Source organism: Jaculus jaculus, chromosome 5 (assembly GCF_020740685.1).
Source record: "Jaculus jaculus isolate mJacJac1 chromosome 5, mJacJac1.mat.Y.cur, whole genome shotgun sequence".
NCBI lineage: Eukaryota > Metazoa > Chordata > Mammalia > Rodentia > Dipodidae > Jaculus > Jaculus jaculus.
In genome coordinates this window covers 68,497,808-68,516,139 of record NC_059106.1, presented here as the reverse complement: position 1 = coordinate 68,516,139, position 18,332 = coordinate 68,497,808, and the positions used below count along the sequence as shown (strand labels likewise).

Below are 18,332 nucleotides of genomic sequence, written 5' to 3'. Positions count from 1 at the left end.
CAGCCATGGCCCTCCTTTGGTTTCTTAAAATGCTTCTTGGTGACTGTAGCTCTGAGGACCCTGCGCTCACTCCAGAGAAGCCCCCACACACCATCAGTGTCAGCCAGCACTGTTTACACAACAGGTTTTATTGAGGTCAATACAGTCAATACTGTCGTGTTTTCAAAGAGAAGTCTCCTTTGATTCCCCAGTGCATTTTTCCCCCGAATCTGACACTGGGCACATGGTAAGCAGAGAACTAGACTTCTATACCAGGTTAGAAATGAAATTACTAGTGGAAAACATTTAAACAGTCTCTTTAAAAAAATTAGTCAAAATACAAAAATAATGCACTGGTAACTGTAGTTGTCATGAAAACCTGACGTTGGTTATCAAAGCTAGTCAGTGACACCTGTGACTCTGATCCCATAAGCATTTCAGAAATGCCAACCGCCCTCCCTCGAGACTTTGGAGGTGGGAAGCTCTGCTCTGTGAGACAGCTTCTTTTGCCCCCCACCCCATATCTCAATTTCCTGGGCTCCCACTAGGAGCTGATTAGTCTCTGCCCATCATAATCCATCCCTAACATCAAACTAGTGGCATTGACCCAGGGAAGGAGGTTGAGCAAAGGGTGCCAGCAGGGATACTCAGACTCGTTGGGTCTCTCGGGTGTGACAGAGGAAGTACACTGTGAGCCCCGGCCAAAACCTTTCCTCACAGTGTCACAGACAGATCCTCCCTTTGCAAGCTGAAGTGAGCTTTGGAGTTGTGGGCTGTGGGGAGGGTTGGCCCAGTCATCCTCCATCCTTCAGCATGGGCAGTCGGAGTGTGCCCAAATCGGAGCAGTGTAACAAGATCACTTGTGAACGGTGTCAGTTCACACTTGGTTCAGTGAAGGAAGACAAGGCAAGGGCTGAGGGAGGCTGCACACCCTGCGAAAGTGGCCGTCCTGGCACAGGCAAGAATGTCCACCACCCTTGCCCCTAATCCCAGCTTGACTTGGGGGGGGAGCTGGGAAGGAAGCCAGCCTATTTTCTGCTGGGACGACTCAAGCACCCAGAGCCAGCTCATTCCAGCAGGGCCTAGTGGCATCCTTTCTTTCGGTGCCTTATCCCCCTGGGCCCTACCCTGCTCAGCACAGGAAATTGGAAGCAGAGGGTGGAGAGGAAGGACCCTCTAGTAGACACAAACACCCACGGCGCAGTTCTTATGTAGGAAAAAAGTGTGTGGCGGGGAAGAGTCTTCATCCCCGAGCTTGTGTGCCCCCATTAAGAAGGCCCAGATAGGCTCTCTGCCTTGGGGACACTGAGTTGGAAGTGGCAAGGATCCCCTAACAATATGGTAGAAGGAAACCAGCTTAGCTCCGGCAAGTGAAAGAGAGAGGGTACCGCTGTGATCTGGGCACACACCTGCCAGATTCTTCAGCCCATGCAGGCGTCCCTGTGAGCCCCGTGCTGCTCTCAGGCTAGGGCTGAGCAGCCAGGAAGGCAGGCAGACAGAAGAGCTGCCATCTGGCCCCATCCATGCCCGCCCGTCACAGACCGCCTTCCCCACAGCTGCAGCTAGCGTTTCCCAGGATCCTGCAGCGACACAACCTGTCCCCATCACGACAGGGCTGACACCACATCACCTTGGGGTGCATTCCTGACAGGCTGTCCATACTAACCACCTCACAGTCCCCCTCCTTTTTCCCCAAAAAGAACAAAAAAAAAAAAAAAAAGCACCACATCTCATATGCCAGAGATCACTGGGGAAGAGGCCTAGCCCAAAGTGAGGAAACCCATGCCACATTCCTCCAAATGCAAGACCATCTCGCCCAGCAGCAGCATCCAGGACTTGGTAGGGTGTGGACTGAGTACACTGGGGTGCTGCCTGCAAACCAGACAGGTCCAGAACAGGGCTCAGCCCTCCATACTGCCCAGATGTCTGTGGGAAAGGAACGCCGCCCCTTCCAGAAACACGCTCCGCCTGCGCACAGAGGAAAAGCAGTTCCGTCTCCCGGGGCCAAGGCCGCCACTGCCGCCCTGCCACCTCTGTTCAGCCTTTGGTTGTTTTCTTTAAATGGAGGTCTCTGTAACTGAAAAGGTCGCTCTACCACTAAAGAGGAGGAAGCAAGGGCATCAGGGCCCCCCCGTGGGTTATGTGGGGCAGAGCAAGAACCCTGAAAAGGAAGAGTGGATGTACTCAGTGGAGTAGAGGCCGTTGGCCTGGTCCGAAGGCATCTGCACCCACACCTGGTCGTTGGGCCTCAGCTGGAGCACGGCCCCTCCAGACGCCTGGTCCAGGTAGCCCTTCTTGTACTCGTCGTAGGTGTAAGTGGCTGGTACGTTGTTCTTGTACAGGGCTACCCACACGTTGGTGCCCTTGACATGCACGTGGTAAGCAAAGTAGTAGATGCCACCCACAGGGCAGGTGAAGATGCCAGTGGCTGGGTTGTAGCCGCTGTGGCCGTTGTAGAGGGTCCGGTCAAACCTCACAGGCATGCCTGAAGCTGGGAAGGGCGAGGTGAGCACGGCTGTGAAGGCTGGCGTGGCATGGGCCGGCAGCTCGCCCAACCCAAACTGTGGTTTGCCCCCCTTGCCTAACACAGCGCCCTCCACACCACCGTTAGGCAGGTGCAAGCCTGCAATGCCAGTTTCATCAAAGGCCCCTGGGGCGCCGGGTGGACCAGGAGGCCCAGGGGGCCCTGGAGGACCTGTGAGTCCTGGGGAGCCAGGGACCCCAGGGGGCCCTGTGGGTCCAGCAGAACCAGGTTCCCCCACTTTCCCCTCCCCTGGGAGCCCCGGCAGGCCTGGTTCACCCTTCAAGCCAGGCAGACCCTGGGGCCCAATAGGACCGGCTGGACCCTGGAGTCCTGGGATTCCGGAGGGGCCCCTCAGGCCGGGCTGCCCAGGAAGTCCTAAGTCACCTTTCTGCCCTAGTGCTCCTGCTACTCCTGGCCCCCCAGGCCGGCCTGTGAAACCCGGCTCACCCTTGGGTCCAGTTGGTCCAGGGGGCCCATGGGCACCAGGAAGGCCCCTCTCACCAGGGAGCCCTGGTTTCCCAGCCAGGCCATTAGGCCCTTGGTCACCTCGAATGCCGGGCATTCCTGGCGGACCCCCAGGTCCTGCCTCCCCTTTCAGCCCAGGGGGTCCACGCCTACCAGGGAGTCCTGCAGACCCAGGAAGTCCAGGGGGACCCCCCAGACCCTGTGGCCCCTGTTCTCCTGGCTCTCCATCATCCCCTGGCTCTCCCCTGTCCCCCAAGAGCCCTGGGATTCCAGCTGGACCCCTGTCCCCCTTTGGGCCTGGCAGTCCTGGCATCCCATAGCCAGTAGGGCCTATCAAACCAGGGGGACCCCTGGGTCCTGGCTCCCCTTTGGCTCCTGCTAGGCCCTGTGGCCCCGGAACCCCTGCTGCCCCTGGTACCCCCACACCATCTACCCCAGGGGCTCCTTTTGGACCCACAGCTCCTGGCTCACCCCTAGCACCTGGAACTCCAGGAGGGCCAGACTCACCCTTGTCTCCAGGGGCCCCAGGAATTCCATCCAAACCTGGCTTACCCAAGCCAGCTGGGCCAGGGAGTCCTGGGGGTCCTGGGGCACCCCCTTGCCCTGGGGCCCCAGGCAGTCCAGGCTGGCCCACTCCATTGTCCCCCTTGACACCTCTATCTCCTGGGGGCCCAGGCTCCCCCTGAGGCCCTGGCTCCCCCCGAAATCCTGGAGGCCCTGGCACCCCCTGGGCACCTGGCTTTCCAGGGACAGTAATACCTGAAGGACCAGGAAGGCCAGGGGGTCCTGGGGGTCCCCGGAGGCCCTGATCTCCCTGAATCCCTGGCTCCCCCCGAAGCCCTGGCTGCCCCGGTGGTCCAACTTTTCCAGGGAGCCCTGGGGGACCAGCCTTCCCCATCCGGGAGAAGCCAGGGGGGCCAGCAGGACCAGGCTGCCCATGAAGCCCTGGCTTTCCAGTGCCTGGTTTTCCTGGGAAGCCAGGAGGACCAGGGGGTCCCCGAGGCCCAGGCTTGCCAGGGGGGCCGGGCTCTCCCTTCAAGTCCATTGGCAGCAGCGGTAGAGGCATTTCTGAAAGAGAGAAAGAGAAGAGGGCAGTCAGGGCCCTGGGCAGCGCGGACAGGGACAAGGAACCCCCCCTACTCATTCCTCCATGGAAGTGCAGTGCAGGGCGTGGGATGCTGGGGACAAGAAGGCTCCATATCTGATCATGAAGACCACTTCCGGAGCTGCCTGCCTCACAGAGGAGTTCAGGGCTGTCCACTGGCCATCCTGGGGGTACAGGGTGTCTTCACCCAAGGTCCGGCACCTAACTACCCAGCCGGGGCCTTGCCCTTGCGCTTCCATGACCCAGTTTCATGACCTGAAGGTGAGATGACCACGAGGTGGCACCAGCAGCCTGCCTAAGAGGCAGTTGAAGGGGACCTATCCCAGACAACCCTTGTACTTTCCCACCCGCCCCAACAGAAGACCACCTGTGCCAGTCAGCTAGCGTCTTTCAAGCCCTGGAAGGCTGAGTGGCCCCGAGCCTTGAGAAGAAAAGTGGAGAAGGGAAGATGCACGAAGAAAGGCTTACCCAGGTACTGGCCTTTGCCCTCGCGGAAGGGTGGTCCCACCGGTCCTTTCTGCATGGGCTGCACGTACTTCACCGGGGCATAGCCAGCTGCCCCTACAGCCCCACCGCCCGAGGATACCCTCGGCCCACACCCCAGCAGCAGCAGCAGCAGCAACAGTACGAGTGAAGACAGGGGCATCAGAGCTCCCTGCATGGCGTCCGTGGGAGTGCTGCAAGAAGAAAATGAGGAGGGTCATCAAGCCAGCCACCAGTGCCAGCTCAGCTCAGCTCAGAATTTAAATCTTATTAACAAGCAACTTCCAAAGGTCACAGGTCTGCAGGAACTATCTGCTATAAACCTTGTCCACACCTGCCTGGCTAGCATCTCCCAGGTCAGTCATTCTGCAGCCAGATGTATCTTCTAGAACACCAGCTTGACCCTTGATAAACCCTTTCAAGGGCTGGGGAGCTGGCTCAGTGGTTAAAGGCGCTTACTTGCAAAGCCTGCTGGCCTCAGTTCAATTCCCCAGCACCCATGTAAAGCCAAATGCATTAAGTAGCACATGAGTCTGGAGCTCAAAGACCCATATACTTATTCACTCGTTAACTCGTTCACAAATAAATTTTTGTTGTTTTTTGAGGTAGGGTCTCTCTTCTAGCCTAGGCTGACCTGGAATTCACTATGTAGTCTTAGACTGGCCTCAAACTCACAGATGATCCTCCTGTCTCTGCCTCCCGAGTACTGGGATTAAAGGCAGACATGTGTCACCAAGCCTGACTCACAAATAAAAATTTTTTTAAAGTAAACTGAATATGGTAGTGCATGCCTTTAATCCCACCACTTGGGAGGCAGAACCAGACCCTACCTAAAAAAACTAGGGGCTTGATGGCTAACCCATCAAGGCATTTGCCTGCAAAACCTAAGGACCCAGATTCAATTCCCCAGAACTCACATAAACCAGATGTACAAGGTAGTACATGTGTCAGGAGTTTGCAGTGGTTAGAGGTCCTGGGATGCCCATTTTCTCTATCTGCTGTTGTTTCTCTGTCTCTCTGTAATAAATAAATTAACTAAATATTTTTTTTTAAACCCAAGGGCTGTGGAGAGTTCTTAGTGGTTAGGGTGTTTGCCTGCAAAACCAAAGGATCCAGGTTTGATTCCCCAGGACCACATAAACCAGCTGCACATGGTGGCACAAGCATCTGGAGTTAATCTGAAATGGCTGGAGGCCCTGGCACACCAATGCTATCTGCCTCTTTCTCTTCTTCCCCCTCTCTCTTTCTCTCTTTCAAATAAATAAATAAAAATTGAAATATTTTTTAAGCCTAGCATGGTGGCACACGCCTTTATTCCCAGCACTCGGGAGGCAGAGGTAGGAGGATTGCCATGAATTCGATGCCACCCTGAGACTACATAGTGAATTCCAGGTCAGCCTGGGCTACCTCAAAAAACAAGACCAACAAAGGTAAACTAAATAAAAGCAGCAGAGCTGGCATTTGACTTATGTCCTTGTGAACCCATGTCATGTGGACATCCTTCTGAGTTCCCTGATGCCAGCAGCCAAAAGCTTTTCCTCGTCTACTGTGCCCCATCTCCAGCCCCATCACCACAACCCTGGTCACCCAGCACTCCTTATAGCTCCCAGGCCCCAGGTGGCCTCACGCTTCGGAACCTTTGTGCCTACTGTGCCTGCCTACAGTGTCAGTTTTTCCTAGTGCCTATCCTTCACAGCCCAGGGCCCTGTCACCCCTTCCTCTACTATGCCTTCTGAAGGCTCACCACACACTCCTGTGGGTTCCAACCTGTGTTGATCACAGCATTTACCTAAGCTTGAAGAACAAAACCTGGGAGAGAGACAGGCTCTGGGTGCTGCCAGCTTGGGTCTTCCACACACCAGAAGGCACTTAGGCAAGTGGCTTCCTTGTTTATAAAACAGGATAAGGCGTCCACACAAAGCTTGTTTGTGAATACTCATCACAGTGTTACCCACAGTGGTCCAAAGTAGAGACAAGCCAAACATCAGGAGGCACAAGTCATGTGTTAGCCATACAATGCGTTATGTGTGTATGTGTGTGCACGTGTTCCTGTATGTGAGAGAGAGAGTGTGTATGAACATGCATGTGGAAGCCACAGCCTTAGATGTCCTTCCTCAGATGCCGCCCACCTTTTTTTTGTAATGTTAGAGAGAGTGAGAGAGACAAAAAGCATTGGCAGCGCCAGGGCCTCAGCCACTGAAATCCAACTCCAGACACTGTGCCACTTAGTGGGCATGTGCAGTCTTGTATCTTTGTGCATCTGGCTTATGTGGGTATTGGGGAATTGAACCTGGATCCTTAGGCTTCACAGGCAAGCGCCGTAACTACTAAGCCATCCCTCCAGCCTTTAATTTTTTTTTTTTTTTGAGACAGGATCCCATATTAGGCCAGGCTGACCTTGAATTTGTGGCAGTCCTCTTGCCTCAGCCTACTGAACACTGGGATTATAGGCATGCACTAAACATGCCTAGTTTAAAAAAAGCATCTTTAAAAAATAATGCATTGTGGATTGATGGAGATAGTTCAGTGCTTGCATTGCAGTCAAGTAGCCATGGACTTGATTCGCAGAACCCAGATAAAAAAGAGCCAGGGTGGGGGTGCCTGTCTGCCCAATCTCCCTCCCCCCATAAATAATTTTTTAATATTTTATTTTTATTTATTTATTTATCTGACAGAGAAAGAGGGAGAGAGAGAATGGGTGCAACAGGGCCTCCAGCCACTGCAAACGAACTCCAGACGCATGCACCCCCTTGTGCATCTGGCTAACGTGGGACCTGGGGAATCTAACCTAGGTTCTTTGGTTTTGCAGGCAAATGCCTTAACCACTAAGTCATCCCTCCAGCCCAATATATATATTTAATTAAGAGACATAGTCTCTTATGTTGCCCAGCCTGGCCCTGAACTACTGGGTTTCAGTAATCCAGCTGCCTCAGCCTCCTGAGTAGCTGGGACTATGATCTCAGACACCATGCCCAGTGTCTAATGGATTAGCATTCCACAATAAAAAGGAGTGGGGACATTAACCCAGAGCAGAAAGCCAGCCACGCATTAGCCGCATATGCGTTCCTAGAATCACCCCTATCTGGAGTTTAACTGAGGAGGCGCTTATGGCCTTGCATCCACCAGTTACTGAAACAGGTCCCCAGGGGACCAGGATGGCAGTGATGGAATCACCAGTGCTGAAACTCCCTGATCGCTCTTGCTAAGGATGGTTTTAAATCTCAGAAGCTCCTTGCAATGTGAACCATCCCCATGTTGTCATTTTTAAACTTTTGTGCGTGTGTGAGTATGGGCATGGGGGTGCCACAACACGTGTGGAGGAGGTCAGAGCACAAACTTTAAACTTTATTTTATTACTTTCTAATTTTTTTAATTTATTGATTTATTTTATTTATGAGAGAGACAGAATTGATGCACCAGGGCCTCTAGCCACTGCAGTAAATTCTAGATGTGGCATCCAGGCATGGTGGCGCACACCTTTAATCCCGGCACCTGGGAGGCAGAGGTAGGAGGATCGCCGTGAGTTCGAGGCCACCCGAAGACTACATAGTGAATTCCAGGTCAGCCTGGGCTAGAGTGAGACCCTACCTCGAAAAAAAGAAAAAAAAATTCTAGATGTGTGCACCATCTTGTGCACATGCGCAATCTTGTGCACATGCATTGCCTTGTACGTCTGGCTTATATGGGTTCTGGGAAGCCAAACTTGGGTCCTTAGGTTTCACAGGCAAGTGCCACTAAGCCATCTCCCCAGCCTGAGGACAACTTTTTTTTAAATGAAAGAGAGAGAGAATTGATGCACAGAGCCTCCAGCCACTGAAACTGAACTCCAGACGCGTGTGCCACCTTGTGCGTATGTGCAACCTTATGTGTTTGCACCACCTTGTACATCTGGTTTACATGGGACCAGAAGAGTAGAATATGGGTCCTTAGGCTTTGCACGCAAGTGCCTTAGCCACTAAGCCATCTCTTCAGCCCCCAAGGACAAGTTTTTTAAAAATATTTTATTTTTATTTATTTATTTATTGGACAGAGAAAGAGGAAGAGAGAGAATGGGCACGCCAGGGCCTCCAGCCACTGCAAAGGAACTCCAGATGCGTTGGCCCCCTTGTACATCTGGCTAACATGGGTCCTGGGGGATAGAAACTGGGTCCTTTGGCTTTGCAGGCAAACGCCTTAACCGAAGCCACCCTTCCGGCCCCCAAGGACAACTTTATGCCTATCCTCGCTGCCCACCTTACTGAGGCAGGGTCTCTTTGTTGTTTGCTGCTGCATTCGCCACTCTTGCTGCCCAGCTAGCTTCTGATTCTCCTATCTCTGCCTATTATCTTTTTTTTTTTTTTAAGAGAGAATGAGAGCGAGAGAGAATTGGCACACCAGGGCCCCAGCCACTGCAATCAAACTCCAAATGCTTGCACCAATTGGTATGCATGTGTGACTTTGCGGTTGTGTTACCTTTGTATGTCTGGCTTACAAGGGATCTGGAAAGAGATTGAACATAGGTCCTTAGGCTTCACAGGCAAGCACCTTAACCAAGCTATCTCTCCAGCCCTCTGCCTCCTATCTGGCTGTACGCATGCTGGGATTACAGACACCTCTGCTGCTTTGGCCTTTTCTTGGGTGCTGGGGATCTGAACTCTAACCCACATGCTTATGCAGCAAGCACTTTATCCACTGAGCCATTTCCCCAGCCCACCTCCACATGGTCCTTTATTTAGGCCAGATGTTGTGGCGCACGCCTTTAATCCCAGCACTTGGGAGGCTGAAGTAGGAGGATCGCTGTGAGTTTGAGACCAGCCTGAGACTACATAGTGAATTCCAGGCCAGCCTGGGCTAGAGCAAGACCCTACCTCAAAAGAAATTTATTTTGGGCCAGGTACATCTTTAATCCCAACACTTGGGAGGCAGAGGAAGGAGGATCACCATAAGTTTGAGGCCACTCTGAGACCACATAGTGAATTCCAGGTCAGCCTGGGCCAGAGTGAAACCCTACCTCAAAACAACAACAACAACAAAAAATTATTTAGGGCTGTAGAAATGGCTCAGCAGTTAAAGGTGCACACAAACGGCCCAGGCTCAATTCCCCAGTGCCCACATAAAGCCAGACGCACAAAGTGGCGCATGTGTCTGGAATTCATTTGCCATAACAAAGAGGCTCTGAATACCCATGTTCATCCTCTCTCTCTTCCCTCTCTCTCTCTGTCTCTCTCTAAAAATTTCTTTTCCAAATTTTTATTAACAACTTCCATGATTATAAAAAATATCCCATGATAATACCCTCCCTCCCCCAACTTTCCCCTTTGAAACTCCATTCTCCATCATATCCCCTCCCCTTCTCAATCTGTCTCTTTTGAGCCAGCTATTTCTTGTACCACTGCATGATTATATTTTCCATTGCAGTGACATTGAAAGGTGACAGAGGTGCAGTAAAATTTACCTTTAGTAGGAAAGGAGTGTTGGTTTAGTGGTTAAAGCACTTCCCTACAAAGCCTAACAACCCAAGTTCAATTCCCCAGTACCCACAAAAAGCCAGGTGCAGATGGGCGTGGTGGTACATGCCTTTAATCCCAGCACTTGGGATGCAGAGGTAGAAGAATCACTGTGAATTCGAGGGACTGCAGAGTAAGTTCCAGGTCAGCCTGGTCTAGAGTGAGACCCTACTTTGAAAAACAACAAAAAAAAAAACAAAAAAGCCACATGCAGTGAGCCATACATCTGGAGTTTGTTTGCAGTGACTGGAGGCCCTGGCATACCCATTCTCTCTCTCTCTCTCTTTCTCTCTCTCCCCTTGCAAATAAATAATTCTCTCTAAACTTTTTATTTAGAGCTGGAGACATTGCTCAGTGGTTAAGGCTCTTGCCTGCCAAGCCTAATGACCCCAGCTCAATTCCCCAGTACCATATAGCCAGGTGCACAGAGCAGAGCGCGTACACACAGGCACACACACGGGCCTCGCCCCCACAAACACACACCAGGCACTTGCTCCACTTTCAGTGTCTGCCTTATGTGGGTGGCTGGGGAATTGAGCCCAAATAAGTGCCTTTAACTGCTGAGCTATCTTCCTAGACCTCCACCATGATCTTGCTTGAATCTACACATCTAATTTGAGCCACCCAGTGTTTCTGCTGTGCAGACCAGAGCGATCCCAGATTCTCAAGCACTCCACTCACCTTATCACCTTAGGTCAGGCAGCACAGGAATTACTGCTGTGCAAGGCAGGGACTACACAGACTGTGGACATGTGCCACTCATGGCTGTGGCCAGAAAAGTAGAGCAAGGATGGCATACTGGAGCAGTTTGTTATTAGTGGACATTGCAGGGACAAGTCCACTTTGAAAGAGAAGCGGGAATCAAGTGGTAGAAATCTGCAAAAAAAATAACAGAAGCTCTGACAGACGGTTGCAAGGAGAAACCTTTTCAGTCCGTGTCTAGATGTGGGGGCAGCAAGTGCTCTTTTCTGAAAATGTTTTTTTAAAATAAAAAAATGTTTTGAAGTTTATTTATTTTTATTTATTTATTTTGGTTTTTCGAGGTAGGGTCTCACTCTCGCCCAGGCTGACCTTGAATTTTTTATGTAGTCTCAGGGTGGCCTTGCAAACTTCCAACCTCTGCCTCCCAAGTGCTGGGATTAAAGGTGTGTGCCACCATGCCTGGCTATTTTTATTTTATTTATTTTATTAAAGACAGAGAGAGGGAGAGAAAGGGAGAGAGAGAATGGGCATGCCAGGGCCTCTAGCCACTGCAAACAAACTCCAGATGCATGCACTGCCATGTGCAGCTGGCTTACATGGAACCTGGAGAATCAAACCTGGGTCCTTTGGCTTTAAGGCAAGCACCTTAACTCCTAAGCCATCTCTCCAGGCCTCTTTTTTTTTTTTTTTTTTTGTTTTTGTTTTTGTTTTTCGAGGTAAGGTTTCACTCTAGCCCAGGCTGACTATGGAGTCTCAGGGTGGCCTCAAACTCATGGCAATCCTCCTACCTCTGCCTCCCAAGTGCTGGGATTAAAGGCGTGTGCCACCACGCCCGGCTTCTCCGGGCCTCTTTTTTAATATTTCATTTCTATTTATTTTGGGGGAGGTGGAGAGAGAGAGAATGGGCGTGCCAAGGCCTCCAGCTGCTGCAAACAAACTTCAGACACACGGACCATCATGTCCATCTGTGTATCTGGCTTATTTGGGTCCTAGGGAATTGAACCCGGGTCCTCTGGCTTTGCAAGCAAGTGCCTTATCCACTAAGCCATCTCTCTAGCCCGAGAATATGTTGTTAAGAGAAATCATTGTTTTTTATTTGTTTTTGTTTTTTGTTTTGTTTTGGTTTTTGGCTTTTCAAGGTAGGGTCACACTCTAATCCAGCCTGACCTGGAATTCATTCTGTAGTGTCAGGGTGGCTTTGAACTCATGGCGATTCTCCTACCTCTGCCTCCCTTGTGCTGGGATTAAAGGTGTATGCCACCATGCCTGGCAGAAATCATTGTTAATGTCACAAAATAGCTGTCAGTAGAAATCCCAATAGGAGAGGATATAAGCACCCTTCCAGATTCACCCAGAGATACTCCATGGAAAGAGGTGAGGAAGACAAAGAAGATGGCTTCCAGGGTTCTTAGAAAACTTCTTTAGTCAATGACAGCATGAGTAGTCAAGGAACTCAGGCGGTTTCCCACTCATTATCCAGAAAGATAACTGTTCATGACCTGAAGAGAGAGATTTCTTGTGAGAACGCACACAACTTCAGAGCAGAAAGGCTAGGTTAGGAAGGATCCCCAAGGGGGCCTTCTCATCAAGATGTCCCTATGGAGATGCATCCAAGGGCTTCTCTTCAGTCCTCTCCTAAGCCTGTCTCTCTACCAGAGCAACAAGGGAAACACCACACATGAGGGACACCAAACACGAGTCCTCAAACACACAAATGTGAGGAATGGAGCTGGAGGAATGGGGCTCAGTGGTTTAGGCACTAGCTTACAAAGCCTAAATGCCCACATTCCATTCCCCAATATCCACATAAGCTAGATGCACAGAGTGGTGCATGTGTCTGGGGTTCATTTGAGGCAGGGTCTCACTCTAGCCCCGGCTGAGCTGGAATTCACTATGTAGCCTCAGGGTGGCCTTCAACTCATAGCAGTCCTCCTACCTCTGTCTCCCAAGTGCTAGGATTAAAGGTGTGCGCCACCATGCCCAGAGAACTTTGTTTTTTAATGTAAGGTATGTCCCAAGATCTTTAGGACTCTGTCTCCTTTTAGCCTACCAGAGAAGGCAAGGAGTGAAGTCATTTTTGCTGAACGTCACAGACCTCTAGGGAGCCTCAGACTTTCAAGAGCAATGGCTCAGTCACTCATCTATGGGAGAGGAGACTTTCCCACACAGAACGTGAGTGGAGTCCGAAACCAATCTGGTAATCATGAGAGGATTCATACAGGAGAGAGGCTTGCTTTGCCAGATAAGCTACCGCCCATCAACACATGCCATCGTTACCAGAGAGCTCCCCAAAAAATTAAGACTCCAAAGCATTCCATTCTCATCAGAGGGTTCCACGGCTACTGCCTCAATATCATTTTATTCACTAAAGGTTTCCAAATAAAAGTAGCTGATATTTTATGGCCAATTTATTTATATATGTATGTACATGTATGTGTGTGTGTGTGTGTGTGTGTGTGTGTGTGTGTGTGTGTGTATATATATATATATGTATAATTTTATGTAATATATATATATATATAATTTATTTAAAAGAGACATAAAGACACACAGAGAGAGAATGGGCACACCAGGGCCACTAGCCACTGCAAACTGCAGACACATGTGCCACTTTGTGCATCTGGCTTACATGGGTACTGGGAAATTGAACCTGGGTCTTTAGGCTTCACAGGCCTAAACCTTAACCATTATGCCATCTCTCCAGCCCTGCTTCATGTTTTTTTGTTTGTTGGTTGGTTGGTTTGGGTTTTTGAGATAGGGTCTCACTGTAGCCCAGGCTGACCTGGAATTCACTATGATGTAGACTCAGGGTGGCCTTCAACTCACAGCGATCCTCCTACGTCTGCCTCCTCAGTGCTGGGATTAAAGGCGTGCACCACCATGCCTGACTACCTGCTTATCTTTTCCTAAAAAGCAATGGACTGCCGATAAATGGTACAATACATAAGAATCCTGGAAACAGTGTGATAAATGAAGGAAGCCAGTCACAGTCATATTATGATTCTAATTATTTAAATAATTTTAAACTTTATTTATTGAGTGTGTTTGTGTATATGAATGGGGGTGGTCGCCACAGCATGCATGTGGAGGTTGGAGGATAACTTTTGTGTGTGTGTGTGTGTTTCAAGGTAGGGTCTCACTGTAGCCCAGGCTGACCTGGAATTCACTATGTAGTCTTAGGCTGGCCTCCAACTCATGGTGATCCTCCTACCTCTGCCTCCCAAGTGCTGGGGTTAAAGGCGTGAGCCACCATGCCCAGCTGATAACTTTTGGGTCAGTTCTGGCCTTCAACCGTCTTTGAGGCAGGTTTGAGGCATTTACCCTCTGTTGGAGATCTTCTAGGGAATTCTCCTATCTCTATGTTTCTTCTTACTATACTTCTTACTATAGCCACACTGTGATTACAGAAGCCCACCAGTTTCCAGCTTTTACTAAGGTTCTGGGGACCTGAGTTTAGGTACTCAGAATTGTGTAGGAATCACTTTTTCCACTGAGCCATTTCCCTAGGGCTATGAGTTCATTTATTTTAAATGCCCAGAATAAGGTTGGGGATATAGCTCAGTTGGTAGAGTACTTGCCTAATGTGCATGAGGCCCTGGGTTTTATCCTAAGCACTGAATAAACTAGGCACACTCCTATAATCCTAGTGCTCAGGAAGTGTAGGCAGGAGGAAATTCAAGGCCATCTACCCATATCTACATAAGGAGTTCAAGGCCAGCCTGGGATATATGGCACCCTGTTTTGTTTTTGTTGTTGTTGTGTTTTGTTTGTTTGTTTGTTTGTTTAAAAACACAACCAGGGCTGGAGGGATGGCTTAGTGGTTAAGGCATTTGCCTGCAAAGCCAAAGGAACCAGGTTCAATTCCCCAGGACCCATGTTAGGCAGATGCACAAGGGGGTGCATGCATCTGGAGTTCATTTGCAGTGTCTGGAGGCCCTGGCATGCCACTCTCATTCTCTCTCTCTGTCTCTCTCTCTCCCCTCTTTCTCTGTCAAATAAATTAATTAGATAAACAAAAATTAAAAAAAAAAACAGGGGACTGGGAAGATGGCTCAGCAGTTAAATGCATTTGCTTACAAAGCCTGGATTCAATATCCCTGCACCCATATAAAGCCGGATATGAAGTGGCACATACATCTATGACCTCAACGTGCCTATGACCATGGGAGGCACACTGACAAGAAACCCTGTCTCAAAGAAGGTGGAACACAGGCACACTGATGTTGTCCTCTGATCTCCCTCTCCTCTCATTTATAAAAGATAGGGGGCTGTTGAGATGGCTCAGTGGTTAAGTGGTCTTCCTGCACAAGCATGAATGCCTAAGGGGGCCTAGGACCACCAGAGTTTGAATCACCGGACTCCAGATGTAAACAGCTGGGTGTGGCCATACACACCTGTAACCCCAGATCCACAGGGGTGCAGAGACCTAAGAACCTTGGAGCCCCAGAGCCCTGAAAGCTCCAGAATTAGTAATGAGATTGTGACTCAAAACAAGACCAGGCACAAGAGCAGAGAGACAGAGCGGGACACCTAACCTTCAACGCCAGCCACCATAGCTGACCGTCCCCTGCCACGGGCGAATGTATAATGTATGGGAGGGCCACACCACACCATACACACAAATCAAAATAATAAAAATATATATCAAAAAGAGAGGGGAAGCCTGGAGAGATGGCTTAGCAGTTAAGCACTTGCCTGTGAGGCCTAAGGACCCTGGTTCGAGGCTCAATTCCCCAGAACTCACGTTAGCCAGATGCACAAGGGGGCGCACGCATCTGGAGTTCGTTTGCTGTGGCTGGAGGCCCTGTCATGCCCATTCTCTCTCTCTCTCTGTGCCTCTTTCTCTCCCTGTCTGTCACTCTTAAATAAATAAACAAAATAAAAAGAGAGAGGATAGAAGAATAGATTAATAGGGGTGACAAAGCCTAAGTGAGGTCAGGGGAAGAGATTTAGTAAAGGAAAGGTGGAGGGAAGGCTAATCAAAATCTTAGAGGATATAAATAAATCATATGGAATCCTACTTTTTTGGACAATGGAACATTCAGGAGCCATAGATTGTTACTAGAAAATTTTCAGTGCCAGGGATGGGATACTTTCCAGTGAGTTGTTGGCCAGGGAGATCCCTGATGCCCCCAAAACATTATAGGCCATTGCCAGGCCCTTGGTTTCCCACCAGGAATAGATGGTAAGACCCTATTGCTGAAGACTCCACATACTTGGGCTGCAAAGCCACTGAGAAATCCTGCTAGAACTGAGCTGATAACCTCCTCCATGTAGTCCAGCTGACAGAAAGCTGGAAGAAGCCATTCTGCATACAGTTCAATGGGAGAGAGAGAAATCACCAGTGAAGATATTCAATAGTGGACACTGCAAGTCTTATATTTGGCCAGCCAGGCCAATGAGCCAATGGGTGCAATAGTGGCACATCTGTCATGGTGGAAACCAACTGTTCTCTAATTTGACTGGAGGCCCACTCCATGGAAGGGAATATACTGAAAACCTAAAACAGGGGTAGTCATGAGCCGTAGGGGTGTAATGTCTGCTGCTGTCTGGCTAAATGTATATACTATGCTCATCAAACTGCCCAGTAAGCACTTCTCTTAATATTCATACCCATATATTAATGCTATTCTCACTTTTGGTAGAGAATCTTCTCTTTTCAGATGGCAGTGACCTTGGGATGACTCAGAAGGCATCATGGTGTTGGGAAGAAGTGACAGGAGTGCTCAGCACTGCAATATCTCTATCACATCCTCCAAGGCTCAGGGTTCATTGCAGAAGAGGTGGCAGAAAGAATGTAAGAGCCAAAGGAAGGGTAGGACTCCTTACAATGTGCTCCCCCCAGACACAAAATGGCCTGGATATCCATGGCCTCACAGTGCCTGACACTACCTACACAAGGCCATCATAAGAGGAGGAAAATCATGACATCAAAATAAAAGAGAGACTGATAGAGAGGGGGAGGGGATATAATGGAAAATGGAGTTTCAAAGAGGAAAGTTGGGGGGAGCATTACCATGGGATATTGTTTACAATTATGGAAGTTGTTAATAATAAATAAATAAATAAATAACCAAAATAAATAAGTAAAATAAACAAAAACAAAAAAAGAGAGGGGGACGATCCCGGTATGTTGGTATACACTTTTAATCCCAGCCCTCAGGAGGCAGAGATAGGAGGATCACCATGAGTTCGAGGCCTCCCTGAGACTACATAGTGAATTCCAAGTCAGCCTGGGCTAGAGTGAAACCCTACCTTGAAAAAACAAAAGAGAGAGAGAGAAAGAGGGAGAGAGAGGTGGGGGGGAAGAGGTGGGAGGATAGCTCAACAGTTAAAGGCTTACAAAGCCTACTGGCCTAGGTTCAAGTCCCAAGCCACCCATATAAGCCAAATGCAAAAAGTGGCACAAATGTCCGGCATTCATTTGCAGTGGCTAGAAGCCCTGGTGTGCTCATACACATAGACATGCAAACACACATATAAGTAAATAAATAGTTGGGGTTTTGTTGTTGTTGTTTGTTTCTTGATTTTCAAGGTAAGATCTCGCTCTAGCCCAGACTGACTTGGAATTCACTATGTAGTCTCAGGGTGGCCTCAAACTCTTGGAGATCCTCCTACCCCTGCCTCCCAAGTGCCAGAATTAAAGGTGTGCACCAGCACCACCCAGCAAATAAATAGTTTTTTAAAAAGAGGAGAAAAAAAAAAAAAACAGGACGCAAAAAGAAACACAAGTGTCTGTCTGACATTCATTTGCAGCGGCAAGAGGCCCTGGTGTGCCCATACACACACATGCACACACATAAGTAAATAAATAAATGTTTTTTTTTATTTAATGAGGTGGGGGAAATGCTGGAGAGATGGCTTAGCAGCTAAGGCACTTGCCTGCAAAGCCAAAGGACCCAGGTTTGATTCCTGATGACCCAGATAAAGTCATATGCACAAGATGGAACATGCGTCTGTAGTTTGTTTCCAGTGACTAGGGGTCCTGGTGCCACCCCCCACCCTGCCGCCCCTTCTCTCTCTCTTAAATAAGTGAATAAATAATAATAATAATAAAATCTTTAAAAAAGGAATAATAAGAAAAGGAGCCGGATGTGATGACACATGCTTTCATCCCAGCACTTGGGGGTAGGAGGATCGCTGTGAGTTCAAGTTCAGCCCGACTACAGAGTGAATTCCAGGTCAGCCTGGGCTAGAGAGAGACCTTACCTCAAAAAATACAAAAAAAAAAAAAGGAGATAGACTGGAGAGATGGATTAACAGTTAAGGCACTTGCCTGCAAGGACCCAGGTTCAATTCCCCAGGACCCACGTAAGCCAGATGTACCACGTGGCACATGCATCTGGAGTCTGTAATGGCTGGAGGCCTTAGAGTACCCATTCTTTTCACCTCCCCCCGCCTGCCCTTTCTCTATCTCTCAAATAAATAAATAAAACATATTTAAAAAACAGGATGTCCATAGAGACAGGAAGTAGATTAGGGGCTACTGGGGAAGAAGGAAATGGAGAATGACCAGTGGTGGGTATGGGGTTTCCTTTAGGAATGTTCTATAACACGATGAGCCAGACTTGGTGGTACAGACTGTAAT

At 49.3% G+C, this 18,332-nt stretch overlaps 1 protein-coding gene across 2 annotated transcripts in view; it reads right to left on the bottom strand.

Annotated features, from left to right (window-relative positions):
• Nucleotides 1-110: 110 nt before the first annotated feature.
• The window catches only part of Col8a2 (collagen type VIII alpha 2 chain), a 50,170-nt gene continuing 31,948 nt past the window's right edge, over nucleotides 111-18,332 (bottom strand). The window contains exons 3-5 of one of the 2 annotated variants that reach the window (XM_045149717.1): nucleotides 10,724-10,918; nucleotides 4,542-4,750; nucleotides 111-4,036 (exon numbers count right to left, since the gene is read on the bottom strand). In XM_045149717.1, coding sequence (XP_045005652.1) covers nucleotides 2,118-4,036; nucleotides 4,542-4,734 — 2,112 coding nt within the window. In that variant the 5' untranslated portion in view covers nucleotides 4,735-4,750; nucleotides 10,724-10,918 and the 3' untranslated portion in view covers nucleotides 111-2,117. The remainder of the gene's footprint in view (nucleotides 4,037-4,541; nucleotides 4,751-10,723; nucleotides 10,919-18,332) is intronic. The other variant, XM_004665220.3, reaches the window with a different exon arrangement.